Source organism: Glycine max, chromosome 7, assembly GCF_000004515.6.
Source record: "Glycine max cultivar Williams 82 chromosome 7, Glycine_max_v4.0, whole genome shotgun sequence".
In the NCBI taxonomy this organism is placed as follows: domain Eukaryota; kingdom Viridiplantae; phylum Streptophyta; class Magnoliopsida; order Fabales; family Fabaceae; genus Glycine; species Glycine max.
This window is the reverse complement of record NC_038243.2, coordinates 1014539-1035427: the sequence shown is the minus strand read 5'-3', so window position 1 is coordinate 1035427 and position 20889 is coordinate 1014539. Positions and strand designations below refer to the sequence as shown.

General features: G+C 33.8%; 3 protein-coding genes and 1 pseudogene across 3 annotated transcripts; 1 reads left to right on the top strand and 3 right to left on the bottom strand.

Moving 5' to 3' along the window:
* The first annotated feature begins 248 nt into the window (after window positions 1-248).
* LOC100793448 (glycosyltransferase BC10) lies at window positions 249-5846 on the top strand. Its single transcript, XM_003529694.5, has 2 exons — window positions 249-1843; window positions 4708-5846. The coding sequence occupies exons 1-2, from the start codon at window positions 1340-1342 to the stop codon at window positions 5365-5367; spliced, it is 1164 nt and encodes a 387-aa protein (XP_003529742.1). The 5' UTR covers window positions 249-1339; the 3' UTR covers window positions 5368-5846.
* A 654-nt stretch (window positions 5847-6500) lies between these two features.
* On the bottom strand, window positions 6501-10095 carry LOC121172631 (IAA-amino acid hydrolase ILR1-like 4). The gene is made up of 5 exons (XM_026129139.2): window positions 9748-10095; window positions 9412-9537; window positions 8420-8734; window positions 7585-7713; window positions 6501-7157 (listed from the first exon to the last, which is right to left on the bottom strand). The coding sequence occupies exons 1-5, from the start codon at window positions 10093-10095 to the stop codon at window positions 6747-6749; spliced, it is 1329 nt and encodes a 442-aa protein (XP_025984924.1). The 3' UTR covers window positions 6501-6746.
* A 630-nt stretch (window positions 10096-10725) lies between these two features.
* On the bottom strand, window positions 10726-15063 carry LOC100784989 (IAA-amino acid hydrolase ILR1-like). Its single transcript, NM_001364125.1, has 5 exons — window positions 14616-15063; window positions 14292-14417; window positions 13188-13502; window positions 12256-12384; window positions 10726-11411 (listed from the first exon to the last, which is right to left on the bottom strand). The coding sequence occupies exons 1-5, from the start codon at window positions 14964-14966 to the stop codon at window positions 11007-11009; spliced, it is 1326 nt and encodes a 441-aa protein (NP_001351054.1). The 5' UTR covers window positions 14967-15063; the 3' UTR covers window positions 10726-11006.
* Window positions 15064-19015: 3952 nt separating this feature from the next.
* LOC100792932 (IAA-amino acid hydrolase ILR1-like 1) lies at window positions 19016-20859 on the bottom strand (annotated as a pseudogene).
* Between the last annotated feature and the right edge of the window lie 30 nt (window positions 20860-20889).

The window sequence follows — 20889 nt, the reverse complement described above, 5'->3', positions numbered from 1 at the left end:
GAGATAATTTTATTTGAATCGAATAACATTATATGAATTCTCTTAAAATATTTGAATTAAGAATCAAAATAAAAAATTGTTTAAGTTAGAACAAGTTTATGCTACTGCAAGTTAATCCACTCACTGAATAATAATATTTTTTTTATTACGATAATATTGATGTAAAATATTTATTAACTTTAATAATGACTAATCTCTATTAAAAAATATCACTAGTTATCTATACTAAGGTGTTTATTCTTAATCATATTTTGTTATCTACAAAACTTGGATTTAAGATTTTATTTAAAGGAGATCAAATACAATTTCACTTGGAACAATGATATATTTTTACACTGGTTAGTAATATAATAGATAATATAAAAAAAGGAAAAAATGAAAATAATAATAAAAATATCAAATAAGTTTCTAAAATATTACATTGTACATGCATTAATTTTGACACAAGAAACCAACGGCAATGATGTGGGCCGAACCCAACCAAACCCAATACGACAGCAACAACCTAAACTAAAAAAGCAACAGACAAAAATCTATGAAATGAAACTCAATCTTAGGTTAATAATACCAATCATGCTACTTCTCTCTCTCTCTCTCTCTCCTTGGAGTACCCGTCTCAACTTTCCTTTAACTGGGGCTTCATTCAAAGCCTAAAAAGTAAAAACAAAACAGAAAGAGAAAAATTAGAAACACCACCACTTAGCACGTTTTTAACACAGTGATGAGAATGAAAGAGTAGAGATTGCAGAGGTCGCACAATACCCACTTCCATTGAAATCTGGCGCAATTCAAGAGTAAGGGAGAAAAGTGTGAAGGGATCCTCCACTTTGTTCCTCAAACTTCTTTCTTTGCCATTGATTGAACTGTGTTTTTGAACATGGCATCATGGTAATGCGTTTCTCACGCTTCTCTGCTTATTGTTTCTTGTTTTTCTTCCCTCTCTAATCCACCCTTCAATGCCATTTCCACCCTTTCCGAGAAAACGGGAAACCAAAGTTTGGATTTGTTCAAAATTCTTAATTTTCTGGTTTTTGAACGGTATGAACATTGTTGGTTTTAAGGGGAGCTGATTTTCTTACGTTATTTGATGTGATCTCGTGCTTAGTTTGGTGTTTTGATCTGTTATTTGATATGGGCTGTGATCAGTTCTCCCAACGAAGAAGGAAGGATGGCCCATGTGGTAGAAATTAGAATAGTGTGACACGTTTGTTTTGATTTGGTTGTGCATTGAAAACTGAGGTTTTTTATGCGTATGAGGTGTTTGTGAGATTTGATTATGTGTGAAGGAACACGAGTACTAAGAATCTAAGTTTGATTGGTAGAGAGCAGAGGAAAAACCATGCAGTCTAGGTTGGAGGAAGGGAAGGACCCTGCTGGATTTAGGACTACTCCCTCTAGGCCCTTCCCTTTGAGACTTCTGCAGTTCTTCTTGGCCTTTTTGGTTATTGGCCTAGGTGCTTCGTTTCTTAGCATGTACATGATTAGGCATTTTGGTATTCATAATGTGGCTTTGGTTCAGTCTTCGTTTAAGCCTTGCTTTGAGCAGCCGGCAACCTTAGAAAGTTGGATTAGGCCTCGATCCAGTTTGCTGCATACCATGAATGACACCGAACTCTTCTGGCGAGCTTCTTTTGTTCCAAGGATCAAGAGTTATCCTTTTAAAAGAACTCCCAAGATTGCCTTCATGTTCTTGACCAAGGGACCCTTGCCAATGGCACCACTCTGGGAGAAGTTCTTTAGAGGGCATGAGGGGCTTTATTCAATCTATGTTCATTCGCTGCCATCTTATAATGCTGATTTTTCACCATCATCAGTCTTTTACAGGAGACAGATCCCAAGCCAGGTATAATCTCGCTTTATTCTATGTTACTTGACTTTAAATGTCTCATGGTGTTAGGGGCTATATGTATTCATCAGGAAAGTAGCATTATCTTTATGGATTTCCATGTTTTCAATTGTTCATTGGCATGTTTTTCCATCCAAATTCTATATTTTGAGCCACAGGACATGACAATGCCATTTATTTGTTGGTGTTTCAAGTTTCAGCCCATCCACCCTTATTTATTATGAAATTTTATGATTGGTTCTAATTATGGTCATAATAAATGATGTTCAGATCCTATTCCTTTGTGAATTTTATGTTTGGTGCTAATTTAAGGTCATATTAAATGATGGTCAGATCCCATGCCTTTTTATGTCAAACAAATGTTGAAATGTGTTGAAGTTACAAGGTTTTAAGAGAGAAAGGAGAGAAGAGAATAACATAATCTTGAATTTTGAATATGATTTGATACAATGATCTATTCAAAACAACACAACAAACAGATAATGGAAAGGAGGTGCATGAACCCTATGCGCTGGCAAATGCTGCTTATAAAAAATCGCACGTGTGGCTGTGTAGCAATGACTCTAATAATGGTACTCAGATAGTAGCCTGATTGGCAGTCTTTGGGACGAACTACGGTGTCCTCTTGGACACTCAATGGCAAGACAAAATACACAAACTAGGGTTTATGAACTCGATGGATTGAAGACACGAGGATAGTAGCAATAGGAGATAGAGACTAAACATGTCAGTAAAATACACGGTGGAAGAGATGAAACATGCAAGTAAATGCACAACTTGGAGAAATAAACTCTCACTCTTGTATTATAAATTAGAATACACAACTTGGAGAAAGAAACTCTCACTCTCCACACTCTCTCAATTGGACATTTTCAATATTCTTTCTCTAATCTCATTTGGAGGTGCAATTTACACACTAGCACTACAATTAGCCAAACAATTTCTCTCTCAACCATCTAAATTTTCCTTATTTTTATCATAATTTGTATACCTGATTTTCTTAACCGCATTTCTCTTTCAATCTATCCTCTGTTATTTCTATTTAAATTGAATTTCAGTAGCTATTTTTTTTAAATGGTCAATAATGAAAAGTAATCTTATATCACAATTTAAATTGTTTAATTATAAATCTAAAGGATTATTTATATATTCAAAGATTTTTTTATTATGACTTTTAATAATAATATAATTTATATATTAAAAAATATTCATTTACTATGAGTGTTAAATATATAATAAAAATTTATCTTGTGTAGTGCACAATCTCAAAATGGAAGAAAGTGGTTCCTTATCTATCCCATTTACAATCATTAGAATGTGAGTCATGTCATCTTGGAAAAAATGTTTGTGCCTCTTTTCCAAACTATATCAACCCTTAAGCCAAGTCATTGTTTGATGTCATTCATTTTGATGTTTAGGTTCCTAGTTGTGTCACTTCTATTTTAGGGCATAAGTGTTTTGTTACTTTCATAATTTCATTTGAGTTTTTGAGATGTTAAATATACTTGAATTTTCTTAATAAAAGAAATATCATAGTTGCTCAATGTGTTTCACAACTTCTATAAAGAAATTCAGACTCAACTTGGTTGTTCCATTTGAGCCTTGCACAGTAATAGTGCAAAAAAGTACTTCTTAGCCCAATTGATTAACTTTTTGCAACTAATGGAATAATTAATCGATCTTCTTGTCTTCACACACCCCAACAAAATGACACCACTGAGCAAAAACTGTCATATCATTGAAATTGCTCACATCTACTCTTGACATTGAGGTACCTCACTCCATATTGTTTCTTGATGATCCTTTATTCCCTCTTGATCCTTGGGTTTCTGGCTCATGCTTTGTTCATGATCTTATCCTTAGTCTTTATAAATTGTTTGTTCATGCTATTAAATGTGTTTTTTCTTGGTTACTCTAGTGTTCAAAACCGATTTCCTACACAAAATTTGTGGCAGTTTTGTGTTTCTGCTCAAATTTATGACAGGTAGCAATTAAAAAGTTGTAGAACGACTAATTCAGTTTTTCAGTTAACAATGTTTATTAATGCTATCATATTTATTAAAAGAGAGCTTTTTTTCAGTTGTAATTTTTCACCACCTTTAGTTTTATTTACGTACACTTTTTGACTTGTGGTTATTAGCTGCTGACAGTTATTGTATCATTATTCAGTGAGGTGTGCATGTTTTAATAGGTTTTGTACACTTTATTATTGTAGTTGTAAATTCTTTTCATGAATTAAAATTATAATCAATGAAGACTTTTGGTTCATAGATTCAGTTTGCCAGCATTTTATTTATACAAACTACAAAAAATAGCATTGAGTCATTAATGCTGGTAATAGGTTTGTGATCATCAGACTTGGTTTGAAAGCCTACTTAATAAATAATCTAGAAGAGTAGAAGAGGACATTGAAATGCAGATAACACTGGTTGTCTATGATTTTCTTGATGGCAAATGGAAATAAAACAAACGTTTCTGAAATTGGATGGTATGCAAATTATTACAAGGGGGGAAGGTTGGGAATTCATGATATGATATTTGTTAGACTAGAAAACTGGGACATCAGAATCGCGGTGTGTGTGTGTGTGTGATGCATAGAAGCTTGGGGAAATTATGAAATAACTTACACTCAGCAATCAAACATGCTGCTATTGTATGGTTTTTCTTATTATCCACCAATTCATTGGGAGAATATGCTTCTAATACCAAACAAAATATCAACTCCCCACTCCTTGATATGTTCAATGAATTGTGCAATGGTTTTCATTTTTGATGTTGTGACAGTTAGACCAAGAATAGGTTTAGGGTTAAATATTGTGTGTGTTTTTTTAGAAATTTCTAATCAGCCTTCTCCTTCACAGGTGGCAGAGTGGGGAATGATGAGTATGTGTGATGCTGAAAGAAGACTTCTGGCTAATGCATTGCTTGATATCTCAAATGAATGGTTTATCCTCTTATCAGAGTCCTGCATTCCCCTCCAAAACTTCAGCATTGTGTACCTTTACATAGCACGCTCAAGATATAGCTTTATGGGTGCAGTTGATGAACCTGGTCCTTATGGGAGAGGACGGTATGATGGAAACATGGCACCTGAGATCAACATGAGTGACTGGCGAAAAGGCTCTCAGTGGTTTGAAATTAACCGAGAACTAGCTCTTAGGATAGTTGAAGACAATACTTACTATCCTAAGCTCAAAGAATTCTGCAAACCACACAAATGTTATGTTGATGAGCACTATTTTCAGACAATGTTAACAATTAATACTCCTCATCTTTTGGCAAATAGAAGCCTCACTTATGTGGACTGGTCAAGGGGTGGTGCTCACCCAGCTACCTTTGGGAAGGATGACATCAAAGAGGAATTCTTCAAGAAAATTTTGCAAGATCAGACATGTCTTTATAATAACCAGCCATCTTCCCTTTGCTTCTTATTTGCAAGAAAATTTGCACCTAATGCTTTGGGCCCTCTTTTAGACATAGCACCCAAAGCTCTAGGAATTGGAAAAAGGCATAGCTTCTAAGCTACATCATTGAAGGAGCACACGCTGACAGAAGCATGTTAGTTAGCCATCTGCTAACTCTGTTTTAGTCGCATGATTCATCATCTAATCTCCCTGCTTTGCAGAAATTTTGAGTTGCTCCTCCAGCATTTAGATGTCTAGGACATTGAATCTAAACCATATTTTACAGAAGTATTAGCCAAAATATTGATTAATACTTTATTGGATTATTTATTAGTTAAGTAAATATTGTACCCATCTTTTTGGAATATGTTTTGTCATTTACACAAGTTATTTTTCTGGCCATTAAAAAATGCACTAGCGTATTATTTTGAGGCATCCAGTATGTGGTTCTTTCAATTGGCAGTTTCCATCTCTGCTAGTTGGTTTATCTTGCAACTAAGATGCCAAGGCCAGAGCTATGAAATATACTCAGATGTCAGAATTATAGTTTGTTTCATGTTGGTAAAAATATCAGTAAGCCCCTCTTTTGGCTTTATTTTGCTGTGAGTAGTTTGTGTGGTACCAGATTACCAGTGTCACTGTGCAGTCTGGGCACATTGGGTTGGTGAGAATCTACTGCCTGCTTTAGTAAGTGCTTGTTTTGTTCCATTTCAGACACAAATTGAATCCACGTCTAACTTGAAGGTAGTTTTCATGTTTTTATTGGATTTGGCGCAATAAAAATGAGAAGATACATGCTTATGATGCTAATTGAATCACACTATATCTATTCTCATTTAACATTTTTATAAGTTGGGTATACAAGTTAATTTTAATTTATAAAAAAAGTTTGATATTTTTTTACCTTTTCCATTCATCTTTTTCCCATAAAAAATAGAAAAAAATTATCCAAACTAACTTTGAGTGCACTAACTCAAGTGACTCAAACAAGGCATTCATCATTCCAAGCTTTTTTTCAGGAAAAAAAGTGGCAGCAGATATGGATGGCTGCCATGGGGTAGCAAAAGGTATGTAAGCCAACTTTTATTTTTATTCATTTTCTTTTCTCCCTCCAAGATTTTACCGACTTAAAGTAGCAAGAACCAATGATTAATTGATTTATTTTTCTGAAGGTTTATAGATTGATAATAATAATAATAATAATACCGTATTTTTATTAATATTAAATTCTTTTCTTACCTACCAAACAATTTTAATTTAAATATTTTTCTTTTATTGTACTTTATTTCTCTTCAACAAAACAACTAGTATTTTCATTTTTTTTTCTTTTCTTTTCTCACATATTCCCTTTTATTCACCCCCTTTCTTTCCTCAACCAAACACAATGCTAGTCATTTTAAAGGGAAAACTTTTACGAATCTAAAGTAAAAGTGAAATACAATGCCACATAAGGTCATTGTTGCAAGACTACATTAGCCTTTAATAATTATTAGCACTTATAATTCATCATGATATTTCCCAACTACCTTGGCTACGTCCTGCTGGTACCTCAGAAGATAACTAGTAGCCAATGATGCATGAAGTGCAGCCCCATAAGGAAGTGCATCTTCACTGATTTTGAGATAGGGTGAGTGTAATGACTGGTGCGGTTCAGGCGAAGCACTCTTCACTCCAAGCATGATGAAGTAGCCAGGTATGACCTCTTGATAGAATGCAAAGTCTTCAGCGGCCATGATAGGTGTCTTCTCAATATTAACATTATTGGTGCCAAGCAAATTGCCAGCTACATCAACAAAAAGCTTGTGCAAGTCACCATTATTTACAGTTGGAGGATATGAAGGTCTTGTTTCATCAAGGAAGTTGACAGTTGCATTACACCTCTGCACAGCAGCTTGACCAATGACAACCTGCATAAATGAATCAGCCTTAGCCCCTACCACAAATGTAGTGACAAATACTGTAGTGCAAACACTTTTGTTACAACAGAAACTCATTAGCTTATGTATAAAAAGCGAGATGCACAAGGCTCCAACTATTATGGGATTAAGCAAGGAAACTAAACAACCTTATTTTTATAGTCATGTAAAGGCTTACCCTCAAACTCATAAGCTTGTCAACATCAACAAAAGTAAACTAACCAGGTATTCTTAATGTAACATACTAACATCCTTGCTAACAGCCAAGATAATCATAAACAAGCTATTGGGTTTAACAACCACAACAAAGAAAACAACAGATTAGTGTGAGGTGATATTGTATATTATAGAAGAGATCATTAATTTCAGATTTCAGTTTACGCATTGTAAAATTATTCTATTCTTCTCCATGACAAACCTGCTTAATGCGCTGTTTAAGTTGGTCCAATTTTTCTCTAGAAAAAGCTCGAAAGGTGCCACCAATTGTGACATAATCTGGAATAACATTGAATGCACCACCTCCTTGGAACTTAGCAACTGTCACAACCTGTGAGGACATACTTTATGTAAGACACAGAGGATTGTCACCATAAACAAGTAAAGTCCTTGAGGAACCAAGCCTTTCATCATCTGTTTAAATAATCAGCAATTATCACATTAAATTGTTCACAAACACAAGCATCCTTAAGGTCTAAATCCCACAAGCCTCTATGGTCATCAAAAGTTGTGGTGCAGTTTTGTTCCTCTAATTCATCTTTTCACTGATGGGTATTTAAAGCACCTTATATGGTCTTCAAGTCAAATTATTTTTTCCCATCCATTGTAATCAAGATACTGAATGGCTTTGACTGGCAAACAATATTGTGGTTTTCAACTCCATATGGTGCTCATCCAAGCTCAATTTTCCAGCCAAGATAATCATTCGGTTTATTGCATAAAATATAATAGAATTTTTACTTAGCATATAATTAATAATGATCCTTAGAACTAGAGTTATGTCAAATTATCTCTACTATTGAAAAGCTTCCCTGAATAGGTTGCAATCATAGGTTCTGCTTATAATTTCCTTTTACTTCATTTTCTTCCTTTTGATTTCCACATGTAATCTAAGTAAGCATACAGAAGACAGGATGACTGCTTAGCAATTAGCAAAGTCACAGATTCAGAATATCATAAAAAGTTCATATTAGCAGTAAAATTAGGATAAATTAAGTATAAATTAGAGGCTGACCAGAAGAATTAACCTAATTTACCTGGGGATCCAGAGGATCAGCCTCACGAGAGACAAGGTGCTGTAAGCTAATAATGACATTAGAAGCTGCCAATACAGGGTCTATAGAATGTTGGGGAATGGCTGCATGACCTCCCTTTCCACTTATTATTGCTTCGAAGGTACCACTTCCTGCCAATATTGGACCAGACCTAGAGGCTGCTTCACCTAGTGGAATGTCAGGCATCACATGTAATGCAAAGATAGCAGTAACATTTTCTAAGGCTCCAGCATCTAAAATTTTCTTAGCCCCTGCGCCTCCCTCCTCCGCTGGTTGGAAAACAAGAACAACAGTTCCCTATTTAGACAACAAAATAATGAATATATGAGGGATCCATGAGAGGATGAAGACATCTGAACATAACGATCCAGAGAAAAGTGGCAAACAAGGGTGAGTGTCCTTGTATAGTTGCAAACAGCTTTTTTACTTTAAGTTTTCCTTTTTCCTTCTAGATTGTGTTACAGTAACTAGAAACAAGAATATTTTTCTTTTGAAAAAAATAAAATGATTAACATGCATATCAGATGATAGAATGATTCTAATTTACAAAATTGGCATGATGGAAGATACTACAGGCATTTGGTAATTGGAACATGCACAACAATTTACCCGTATGTTAGAAAGAAACCAAAGATTGACATAATAAGAACTCTACAATGAAAATTTAATAAACAGTAGTGAGAAGTGATCCTACATTTTCAATTTGAAAAATGCCCGCAACACATACTCTACCACTCTTTTTTTATTCGTTAAAATTGATTGAAAATCACAAATTTTAACGAGTCTTTTTCTTGATTTTGTATTTTTCAATGATTTTTTTTTATCAATAATACAGTGTGTCAGTAGGTTGCTAGCAACCCCTATTCCAATCAATATGAAAAGAGAAATAGTTGAGGAAAAAATATAGCAGACCATAACATTATACAGAAAGGAAGCGCAATATAAAAAAAACAATATAAATTGATAAGTAATACCTGTATCTCTTTTTCGTGCTGTTTGAGAATATTTGCTGCACCAAGAAGCATAGTGACATGAGCATCGTGACCACACGCGTGCATCTTTCCGGGTACCTTACTCTTGTGGTCCCACTCCACCATTTCCTAAGGTTAAGATACACCATCAAATCAGTGGAACATAGATTAAAAAAATAATATCAATAAAACATAGGAAAGGCAAACATTACGTAACTCTTTTGTTGTCTTACCCTTACCCCCAAACCAAATAAAACCAACCAACAAAACTATCATAAAAATAAAAAGTCAAAATCTTGGTTCAAGCATAGAAATAAATGAGTACAGAAATGATGAAACCTGGATGGGAAGTGCATCCATATCAGCTCTTATTGCAACAAAAGGTGAGCTTCCTGTCCCTATGTAACCAATAACACCAGTGATTGCAACTGGGTATTTATATGGGATACCCAGTTTATCCAATTCCTCTCTAATCAGTTTACTGGTCTCAACTTCCTCATAACGCAATTCTGGATTCTCATGAATTTTCCTTCTGATTTTGACCATCCAATCAAACACTTCAGGCTTATTGGTATTGTCCAGAAAGTTAGTGGAGACTTGATTTGAGGAATCTGTTAATGAGAAGATGGGTGTTGCAGCCAAGACATGGAAAATGATGAACAAATTGAACCATTTGAAGAAACACATAATTTGTTTGGTGTTTGAGAGAATGAGATGAATAACAGACAGAACAGAAGGAAGGAAGGAACGAGGATAGTAAAACAGCAATCGACGTTGTTTCTTTTGCTTAGTAAGATTGTGAGGGTCCACATCCACTCCAACCTGGTACAGATTTGATCTCTTTATTGTCACACTTTGCTAAAGCATTATTGGATGAAACACATTTTTTTTAACACCATCTTTTCATTATTGAAAAGTTTCATGAAATCAAATAATGCTACTACCATTATAAATAAAGTATGAGTAACACCCTCTCTTTTTTATGTGTATTTTTTATAATAGAGATTTATTTGCACTCTATATAGGTGTCATTATTATTTCCATTATACAATTAATATATTTGATTAAAACAATATAAAATTCTCTAGATAGTAGGGATTTTAGAGATTTAAGATAGAAAAAAATTACAAAATTTGGTGAGTCTCAAGTCTTATTTAATGAATATCACCTTTAGTTTTGTAGTTTAAAAAAAAAGTGTGTTAAAACAGAAAAGAAAAAAAAAACAATCATACAAAATAATTTTACATTATTATTCAATCACGAACCATCAATAATGATAACTTAGTTGATTTCTACAAAATTATCTTAAAAGTCATATTAATAATAATTTATGAGTAATTGAATTAAAGTGAAAAATTATTTTACATGATTAGTGTATCATCATTAAACTCTAAAATATGTGTCTCCAGGTATTTCTAGCACTCCTTTTATCTTTATTACTCCCATTTTCCCATTAGCTAAATGCACAACCAGTGACTTTAAAGGGAAAGCACTTAGGAATCTAAACCATGTGACTGTTAAAACTGTAAAACAATGACACATATCAGGTCATTGTTGCAAGAAATAAGACTGCATTAGCTTTTAACAATTGTTAACACTTATAATTGATCATGATATTTCCCGACTACCTTGGCTACGTCCTGCTGATATAGATAGCCAGTGGCCAGTGATGCATGAAGTGCAGCCCCATAGGGAAGTCCATCTTCATTGATTACAAGATAGGGCGAGTGTAATGGCGCAACCGGTTCAGATGAAGCAATCTCCATTCCAAGAGTGAAGTAGTAGCCAGGTATGAACTCTTGATAGAATGCGAAGTCTTCAGCGGCCATGTCTTGTTCCATGTTAGTGTCAACTTTATTGATACCAAGCAAATTCCCAGCTACATCAACAAAAAACTTGTGCAGGTCACCGTTATTTACAGTTGGGGGATATAAAGGATTCTCTTCATCAAGGAAGTTGACAGTTGCATTGCACCTCTGCACAGCAGCTTGACCAATGATAACCTGTATAAATATATGAATCAGCCTTAGCCCCTACCACAAGGCAACATAGCAATCATATTCTTACAGTAATGTAACGGTTCACCCTCAAACTCATAAGTTTGTCAAACATCAACAAAAGGTAAAACAGTAAAGGTCTACTAGATTTTTGCCTTAAACTCTCAAGTTCTATGACTATGTAACTATTAAATATGCTCTACAAAGAAAAACTACTTTACAGGAATTTGATTCCCCATGTTTGTGTAATTTATAAATGCATCTACTCTCAGTTATGTTGACATGTTTTTTGTATGACAATAAAGAAAAAAAAAGCAACATACTCCGGTTCTAGAAGGCTCATATGTGAAGGTATGACGAAGGTCATGGTATGCAGCCTTACCCTTACATATGTAAAAGGCTGCTTCTGAATTCAAACCCATAATCAACTAGTCAGCAAGGTTGCAACTTTACGGCTGCACCAGAACTCGTTTTCATTTTGTACATCAATGATTATGGAATTATAAAATATGATGTAAAGGTGGCATTTGAGTTGTTTTTTATTGTTCCCTTACAAACAAAACATACATTTATACAAGTTTCTAACTGATCCTATGAAATACAGCATATTTCTTATTAATAACTAAAATAAGTAGTTCGACGTAATAGGAAACTAACCAATTATTCTTAATGTAACATCCTTTTAAATACCCAAAATGATCATAATCAAGCTATTACATTTAACAACCATAAGAAAGAAAACAACCAAATAAGTGAGAGGTGATGATGTACATTATAAGAGAGTCTAGATCATTCATTTCATATTTCAGTTTATGCATGTAAAATGAATCTATTCTTCTCCTTGACAAACCTGCTCAATGCGCTGTTTAAGGTGCTCCAATCTTTCTCTAGAAAAAGCTCGGAAGGTGCCACCAATTGTGACATAATCTGGAATAACATTGAAAGCATCACCTCCTTGGAGCTTTGCAATTGTCAAAACCTGTGGGGACATATACTTTATGTAAGGTAGATACAGAGGATTGTCACCATAAACTAGCAAAATCCTTCGAGAATCAAGCCTTTCTTCTGTCTAAATAATAAGCAACTATTACGAATAATAAGGTTCACAAACATATACATCCTAAAGGTCTAGATCACATATGCCTCTATAGTCATTAAAAGCTTGTGGTAAAGTTGTGTTACTCTAACTCATCTTTTTCTCTGACAAGGGTATTAAAGCTTCACCCAACATGGTCTTGAAGTCATATTATTTTTTCCCACCCCTTGTAATCGAGACACTTAGCAGGACACTGTCTTGGAAATCCAGATACTCGATGGCTTTGACTAGCGAGAAGTATAGTGGTTTCCAATTCCATATGGTGCTCATCCAAGCTCAATTTTCCAGCCAAGCTAATCACTCAGTTTGTTACATAAAATGTAATAGTATTCTTACTTAGCATATAATTAATAATGATTCTTGGAACTGTAGTTATGTTCAATTATCTCTACCACAGAAAAGCTTTAACAAGTTCTACATTTTAAACAGATAAAGCAGGCAAAAGCTTTCCATGAATAGCCTCCAATCAAAGGCTATGCTTATTATTTCATTTTACTTCATTTTCTTCCTTATGATTCCCACATATAATTTAAGTAAACATGCGGAAGACAGGATGAACGCGTAGCTATTAGCAGTCACAGACTCAGAATATTGTAAAAACCTTCTTGATAATAGCATTGAAATGAGGATAAAATAAGTATAAAAGTGAAGCTCACAAAGGAAAAATAAGAATTAACCAAATATACCTGAGGATCAAGAGGATCAGCCTCGCGAGAAACAAGGTTTTGTAAGCTAATAATCACATTAGTAGCTGCCATCACAGGGTCTATAGAAAGTTGGGGAAGAGCTGCATGACCTCCCTTTCCTCTTATTATTGCTTCAAATACACCACTTCCTGCCGATAATGGACCACACCTAGAGGCCACTTCACCTACTGGAATGTCAGGCGTCACATGTAATCCAAAGATAGCAGTAACATTATCTAAGGCTCCAGCATCTAAAATTTTCTTAGCCCCTGCACCTCCTTCCTCTGCTGGTTGAAAAACAAGAACAACAGTTCCCTATTTAGACAACAAGATAATGAATTTGTAAGGGATCCATGAGAGAGGATGAAGACAACATATGTCACTGTAACATGTATATGCATTTATTTTTATATTTCTTACGGAGGACCCTTAGTGACTTAAGCACTGGAGTAGCTTTGCAGATATCACACCAGTTATCCAAACTGGTTCCAAATTGTCAAGATCGGACCAATTCAACAGTCTAATAGGAATCTATAATTCCAGTCCAACTCACGAAGCAAAGGCAGTTCAGATCCCTGTCTCAGACCAAACAAGATAAAAAATAATCCATAGAAAAGTAGCATACATGGATGAGTGTCCTTTGTATGGTAGACTAATAAAGGCACCAACTATGTGTTTTTGCATATTAGATTGGATCTATTTTGAAGGGAAAAGTCATTTGATCAAATTATTTCAATTTCTTTTTTATTCATCATTTGATCAATTTGGTTTAAAATTTAAATTTGATCCAATCCAATCCAACTTAAAGTGATATGCAATTTTTCGTTCTTATTTCTATCTTTCTTTGGAGAAAATATTAAATAAACAGTAACATATATAATAAGCCTAGTAAAAAAATAAATAAAAAATATCAAATATCTTATGGGCCACAAGTCAAACTAGATAGACTCTTTAATTTCTGACCCAAAATTAAAACTTGTGGCCTTAAGCATACTATTTCAAATTCCCTTGCAATTAGGCCGTGACTATGAATAAAGCAAAATCATAACGTCATTATAGAAAGGAAATGGAAATAAAGAAGGCAATATAAAAAGTAAGTAAAACCTGCAACTGTTTTTCATGTTGTTTGAGAATCTTTGCTGCCCCAAGAAGCATAGCGACATGAGCATCATGACCACATGCGTGCATCTTTCCAGGTACTTTACTCTTGTGCTCCCACTCCACCATTTCCTGAGATCAAATCAATGGAATATACAAAAAAGTGTTAATAAACTTAGGAATTAATTAATTAAGGGCAAACATAACTCTTTTGTTGTCTTACCCTTACCACCTAACCAAGAGAACCAACGCATAAAACTATCATAAAAAAAAGTCAATCTTGGTTCAAGCATATGAAAAAAAAAAAAAAACACATAAAACTCATGAAACCTGGATGGGAAGTGCATCCATATCAGTTCTTATTGCAACAAAAGGTGACTTTCCTGTCCCAATGAAGCCAATAATACCAGTGACAGCAACTGGGTGTTTATAGGGGACACCCAGTTTATCCAATTCCTCTCTAATGAGTTTACTGGTCTCAAATTCCTCATAACCCAATTCTGGATTCTCATGAATCTTCCTTCTGATTTTCACCATCCAATCAAATACTTCAGGTTTCTTGGCAATTTCTAGAAAGTTTGTGGAGAGTTGATTTGGGGAATCTGTTAATGAGAAGATGGGTGTTGCAGCCGAGGCAAGGAAAATGATGAACAAATTGAACCATGTTTTGAAGGAACACATAATCACTTGGGTTTGGTGTTTGAGAGAATGAAACGAAGTGAAGTGCAAACAGTCAGATTTGTTTTATAAGATCGTGATGACCACTCCAACCTGGCAACACATGTTTATTGGATGAGACACGTAACACAATGTTTTTTAGCATATTGCTTTTTCACCGTTCAATTCTGTGTTTGGCACTAATAAAAAAAATCTTGTTATTTCATATTACTTTATCATGATTGTTTTTATGTGGGATCCAAGGTTCTTAGTGTTGAGTCTCTTTCCGTTGGATGGATTGAGTGAGTGAATGATTCTAGGATGGTTGATTAGAAGAGGAAATAAGTTAGATCGATAAGATTTTGCTTAAATAAGTTTAATTTTTGTAAAAAAATTAAAGTTTAAGTCTGGTTTATTAGGTATAATAGATTTTCATTATTATTGGTTGTATTGGACATTCTATATCGTATGATGAATGTGAAATCGATCAAAGTAGAAAGTGATAATCTTTCTATGTCAGTTCCTCAATTAATGAGAAAAATCACTTTTTACATTAATTCTTGAGACAAGTGACTTATAGAGGATTTCAAAACTCATGCTAAGGTTAAAATGAACAAAAAAAAAAGTGAAACTTACATGATTAAAACACTCTATTAATACCAAAGTGAGAACAAAATAAAAAGCATGTAGTTAAGGATGTCATAGACTTCAACTTTTAGGCTTGACTTAACCTACATGAAACTATGTGAAACACACCATTTCATTTTAACACACACATTTATATAATAATAATAATAATAATAATAATAATAATAATAAAACAACCCCCTCCTCCCATTTTAGAACTTCCGAGAATTCCCCCTCTCCCTTTCCTAATTATTTTCTTTCAAGAATCCACCCACATTTCTTAAATCCTCCCTCTTCATCCTCATTTTTATTCATCTCTCATCCTTCGACTCCTTATCTTTTATTCTTCTAAAATTCATCAAGTTTATTGCATTCTTGTGGCACTTTCCAGCAAGGGAATGTGATTGGAGTAAAAAGGAACAACACTCATCTCTTTAAAATTCTTTATCTGATCTCTTTAAGGTAAATTTATAACCCATTAAGTTAGATGGGTGTTTTATAGCATAGTTTAGCTATGGGTTGTGTGAGAGGAGTTACAAAACTAAGTATTATGAATTATTATGATTTTCTCAAAATCTTATGTATGTTAAATTTGGAAATTTTGTCTAATCTATTGTTCTTATTATTTTAAATGCTTAGATTCTGTGAAAAATATGGTGATTGATCCTCCCAATGACATTGGAAGACATTGATTGCCTTCTTTTTGGTTGTGAATAGCTAATCTACTTAGTGAAACTTTTAAATTCTTTTAGGAGAAGCAAATAAACTCCAAAATATACTCTTTTGTGATCTTTGAATTCTAGGAGTACTTGAGAATGAAGTAAAATATTTATTTTTGTTTGATTGAAATTTATTCTTTGAAATTCTTAATAGTTTTGATAAGGTATTTAAAAGTGGATATTGGATTTCTTTTATTTTTATTATTGTGAGTTTATGATTGATTACTGCTCACTACAACGAAGAAATAATGTAGCCTATGAGTCGAATATTCATAGTTTATATGTATTTTTGGTTTGCTGCAACGAAGAGAGAATGCAATCTATGGGTTGAATATCCATAGCTCCTAAAGATTTGTTCATTGCAAGAAAGAGATAATGTAATCTACGAGCTAAATGTCATACTTCTATAATTATCGTTCACCACAACGAAAAGATAATATGGTCTATGTGCACATAGTAGAATGTAAGTTTTTACAAAGTAATTATTCTTGAATACAAGATTAATGTAGTCTTAAAAGTTTCCAAGGGAGTATACAATAGTTTCTAAAAGCGAGTTGTATTTATTTTGCTTTTATTTAATGTCATTTAAATTCTTTTTGGATGTAAAGACTTGTGTTATGTTTGTGCTACCTTTCCTGTCCGTTTTGTATTTTATGCTCTCACTAAGTCTTCGTGACTTGCCTCTTTCTTTCATCCCCCTCAAATACACAGGTGGTTAAGTAGCTGACTTCTTGTGCTTTGCTGACTTACCCAGAAAATTGTTTATCTTTTTGGTAGGCCTCCATTGCATTTGATGGAGAGTATTTTTTTGTGACTCCAATATGATGCAATTATAAGGATAATGGTAGAAATAAATATAGAGAAAATTTCTTTATTTTGAGATATAGATGATCCTATCATGTAAATATGCTTATGGTGTAATTATGATGTTTTAAGACACTTTGATGATTAGTATATATGACCAACATTATTATTAGTTGATATTTTGGATAGTATGTCAAGGGCCTATGTTATGATCAGTAGTCTTGATATCTAACTATTGGATCTATATATATATATATATATATATATGATATGCTTTCATAGGTTATTCAATATGAGATTAATCTTGTTTTTAGGGGAAACTTTGTCGGATATTCGATAACCCCTTTTGATTGGTCTTTTAATTGTGATTTGGAGTGAGGTACTCTTAGGCTAGCCAAGCTAAAGAAATTATAGTTTGTGTGTTGGTCATGGTCCAAGAGTGGGTCGTGATAGTATGACTTGGCCATTTATTCTACGTAAAGATCAATGTCACATTAAAGCTTTTATATAAGTCTAATTTCTCTCTATGTGGGTTAATGTGCTCATAGGCCAATACAAAACAAAAAAAAAACCCATTTAAAACAAACTATGATCCATAAAATTTAAAATTGTTTCTTGATGCATAAAAATAGTACTCGCACAGGGTAAATGTACCATACACTTTAGTAACAATGAACTAAAAGGTTCATAGCTCTTAAAAACCATAAAGGTTCTCTCAAAATTCATAAGAGATAAAAGTGATCAAAAGATTATTTTCTTACAAAGTTCAAAGCCCTATTTATAGCTTCCTAATATATATCAGTATGAAAAGGTACACTACGATTACAGTAAAATCTACCTCGATCATGGTAAAAAAATAGTGACGTTGAAGCTCTTGGGCATTGTGGATTGACTGTGGCCCTCATGGTTTACCACAACCATGGTGGAATTTACCACGATCGTTGTTAGATGGTTGACGTTGTTCTGAAAGTCAATTATGCTCTTGTCATGGTCGTGCTACTTACCATGACCGTTATTAAGTGCAAAGTCTTCATACCTTCATAAAATCATATAATTTTCAACTCTTTCACTCAATTGAGTAGCTATACTCTTGATTTCTTGTAATACAAAATTAATGTCTAAACGTGAGTTTTATCAAGAAAATACATGTAAAATGACACAAAATATCACTTAAAAACTTATTTATCATTTCAACTCAAAGTATGAGACAATGATGAAAATAGGAAAACTAAGTTTTCTAAGTCATATCTAACATGCTTATATTTGATATAGATTATATGTATCTTCTACCGGAGACAATTTCACTCTAATTAGGCATATAGGACTACTATTGGCAACAAAGCTCCCCCTCCGATAATTTGATGTAGTTGCAAACCCAAGCCACATACTTAATATATACAATTAGTTAAGTTGACAACTTCACATTAATGGATTCACCTGTTAAGTGGTTTTTAACGACACAACATTAACATATTTATTGGTGTGAGTAATTATCCGCGAACAAATCCGTAGGTACTTCTTCACAACATTCCCATGGATTAAGCCATCCTCAGTAATTATTGACAAAAACATAATATCCGTCAATAATAATTTCATGCAAGCATATTATTGACGAATATTTATTGGTAGGAAATTCGTAAAAAAGAAAATTACATTACCCACAAATTATGTCCATGGGTGATAATGAATTTTCTTGTAGTGTTACTGGTTATTTATTTGGTGAGTCTCAAGTTTTATATACTGAATTTTTCTCTTAAATTTTACAGTTTTTAATAAATTTTAATCAATAGAGTAAGCTAAAATATATGTCAGATTGTGTACTCCTAGCTAGCACTCCATTTATCTTCTTTTTTTTTTTTTACTTCTTAAAACAAGCCATTCCCATAGACGAAGCCATGAGACAAAACCTCTTCCAAAGTCTTCTCCATAAGGACTGTGAAGTCTTTTCTTATCTTTATTAGCCCCATTTTCCCGTTAGCTAAATGCGCTCTTAGGAATCTAAACCATGCAACAATTAAAACTGTAAACAATGCTTTCACATATCAGGTTAATGTTGCAAGAAATAAGACTACAATGGCTCTTGATAATTATTAACACTTATAATTCTTCATAATATTTCCCGACTACCCTGGCTATGTCCTGCTGATAATTTGTAAGATAACTAGTGGCCAATGATGCATGAAGTGCAGCCCCATAGGGAAGTCCATCTTCATTGATTACGAGATAGGGTGAATGTAATGGCGCAACCGGTTCAAATGAAGCATTCTTCATTCCAAGCAAAGTCTTCAGCGGCCAAGTCTATTTGCGTCAGTATTAGCTTTATTGATACCAAGCAAATTCCCAGCTACATCAACAAAAAACTTGTGCAAGTCATCATTATTTATAGTTGGAGGATATAAAGGTTTCTCTTCATCATGGAAATTGACATTTGCATTGCACCTCTGCACAGCAGCTTGACCAATGATAACCTGCATATATATAATGTGTGAATCAGCCTTAAACGTGAAGGCCACAAGGCAACACAACAATCTCATTCTTGCAGTTATGTAAAGGTTCACCCTTAAAACTCATAATCATAATCCTAATCAAGCTATTTGGTATAACAACCACAAGAAAGAAAACAACAGATTAATTAATGAGGTGATGATGTATCATAGAGCAGATCATTAATTTCAGATTTCAGGTTTATGCTTGCAAAATGAATCTATTCTTCTCCTTTGCTTGACAAACCTGCTCAATGCGCTGTTTAAGGTGCTTCAATGTTTCTCTAGAAAGAGCTCGGAAGGTGCCATCAATGATGACATAATCTGGAATAACATTGAATGCAGCACCTCCTTGGAGCTTTGAAACTGTAGGGACATACGTAAAGAAGACACAGAAGATTCTCAGCATAAGAAGTAAATTAAGTCCTTCAGGAATCGAACCTTTCATCTGTTTAAATAATCAGCAATTATCACATACAAAAAGGTTCACAAACATATACATACATCGATCCTAAAGGTCTAGATCCCATATATATGCCTCTATGGTCATTAAAAGCTTGTGGTGAAGTTGTGTTCCTCTTGCTCATCCTTTTCTCTGACAAGGGTATTAAAGCTTCACCTTACATGGTCTACAAGTCCTTATTTTTTCCCACCCCTAGTAAACGAGACACTTATTAGCAGGACACTGTCTTGTAATCCAGATATTCGATGGTTTTCAACTCCATATGGTGCTCATTCAAGCTAACTTTCCAGCCAAACTAATCAGTCAGTTTCTTGCATAAAATATAATAATGCTCTTATTTGGCATATGATTAATAATGATTCTTGGAACTATAGTTATGTTCAATTATCTCTACCATAGAAAAGCTTTAACAAGTTCTACATTTCAAGCAAATAAAACAGGCAAAAGGTTTCCATGAATAGGCTCCAATCAAAGGTGTGCTCATAGTTTCATTTTAGTTCATTTTCTTCTTGATAGTTACATATAATTTATTTTAAGTAAACATGCAGAAGACAGGATTAAAGTAAGGATAAAATAAGTATAAATGTGAAGCACAAGGGAGAAAGAAGAATTAACCAAATATACCTCGAGGATCAGCCTCGCGAGAAACAAGGTTTTGTAAGCTAATAATCACATTAGTAGCTGCCATTACAGGGTCTACTCATTCAGATCCAGTTGGTATACATACATGCAGCAGAATCCATTATGTTACCACGGTTATGTTTTAAATGCAGCACGTGTAATCCCTAGCTCACAATTACAATGCCAACTTTATCATTCAATTTCTGTTAATACTATTATATCTTATACGC

What these genes read in the sequence shown, in the direction of transcription:
- LOC121172631 (XM_026129139.2), bottom strand. Translation starts at nt 10,095, where the DNA reads ATGTGTTTCTTCAAATGGTTCAATTTGTTCATCATTTTCCATGTCTTG. An exon ending in CTGATCCTCTGGATCCCCAG is followed by an intron (nt 7,714 to 8,419) that starts GTAAATTAGGTT and finishes ATGTCCTCACAG; the next exon opens with GTTGTGACAGTTGCTAAGTT. An exon ending in TTAAACAGCGCATTAAGCAG is followed by an intron (nt 7,158 to 7,584) that starts GTTTGTCATGGA and finishes TCATTTATGCAG; the next exon opens with GTTGTCATTGGTCAAGCTGC.
- LOC100793448 (XM_003529694.5), top strand. Translation starts at nt 1,340, where the DNA reads ATGCAGTCTAGGTTGGAGGAAGGGAAGGACCCTGCTGGATTTAGGACT. An exon ending in GGAGACAGATCCCAAGCCAG is followed by an intron (nt 1,844 to 4,707) that starts GTATAATCTCGC and finishes TCTCCTTCACAG; the next exon opens with GTGGCAGAGTGGGGAATGAT.
- LOC100784989 (NM_001364125.1), bottom strand. Translation starts at nt 14,966, where the DNA reads ATGTGTTCCTTCAAAACATGGTTCAATTTGTTCATCATTTTCCTTGCC. An exon ending in AACATGAAAAACAGTTGCAG is followed by an intron (nt 13,503 to 14,291) that starts GTTTTACTTACT and finishes TTGTCTAAATAG; the next exon opens with GGAACTGTTGTTCTTGTTTT. An exon ending in TTAAACAGCGCATTGAGCAG is followed by an intron (nt 11,412 to 12,255) that starts GTTTGTCAAGGA and finishes ATATTTATACAG; the next exon opens with GTTATCATTGGTCAAGCTGC.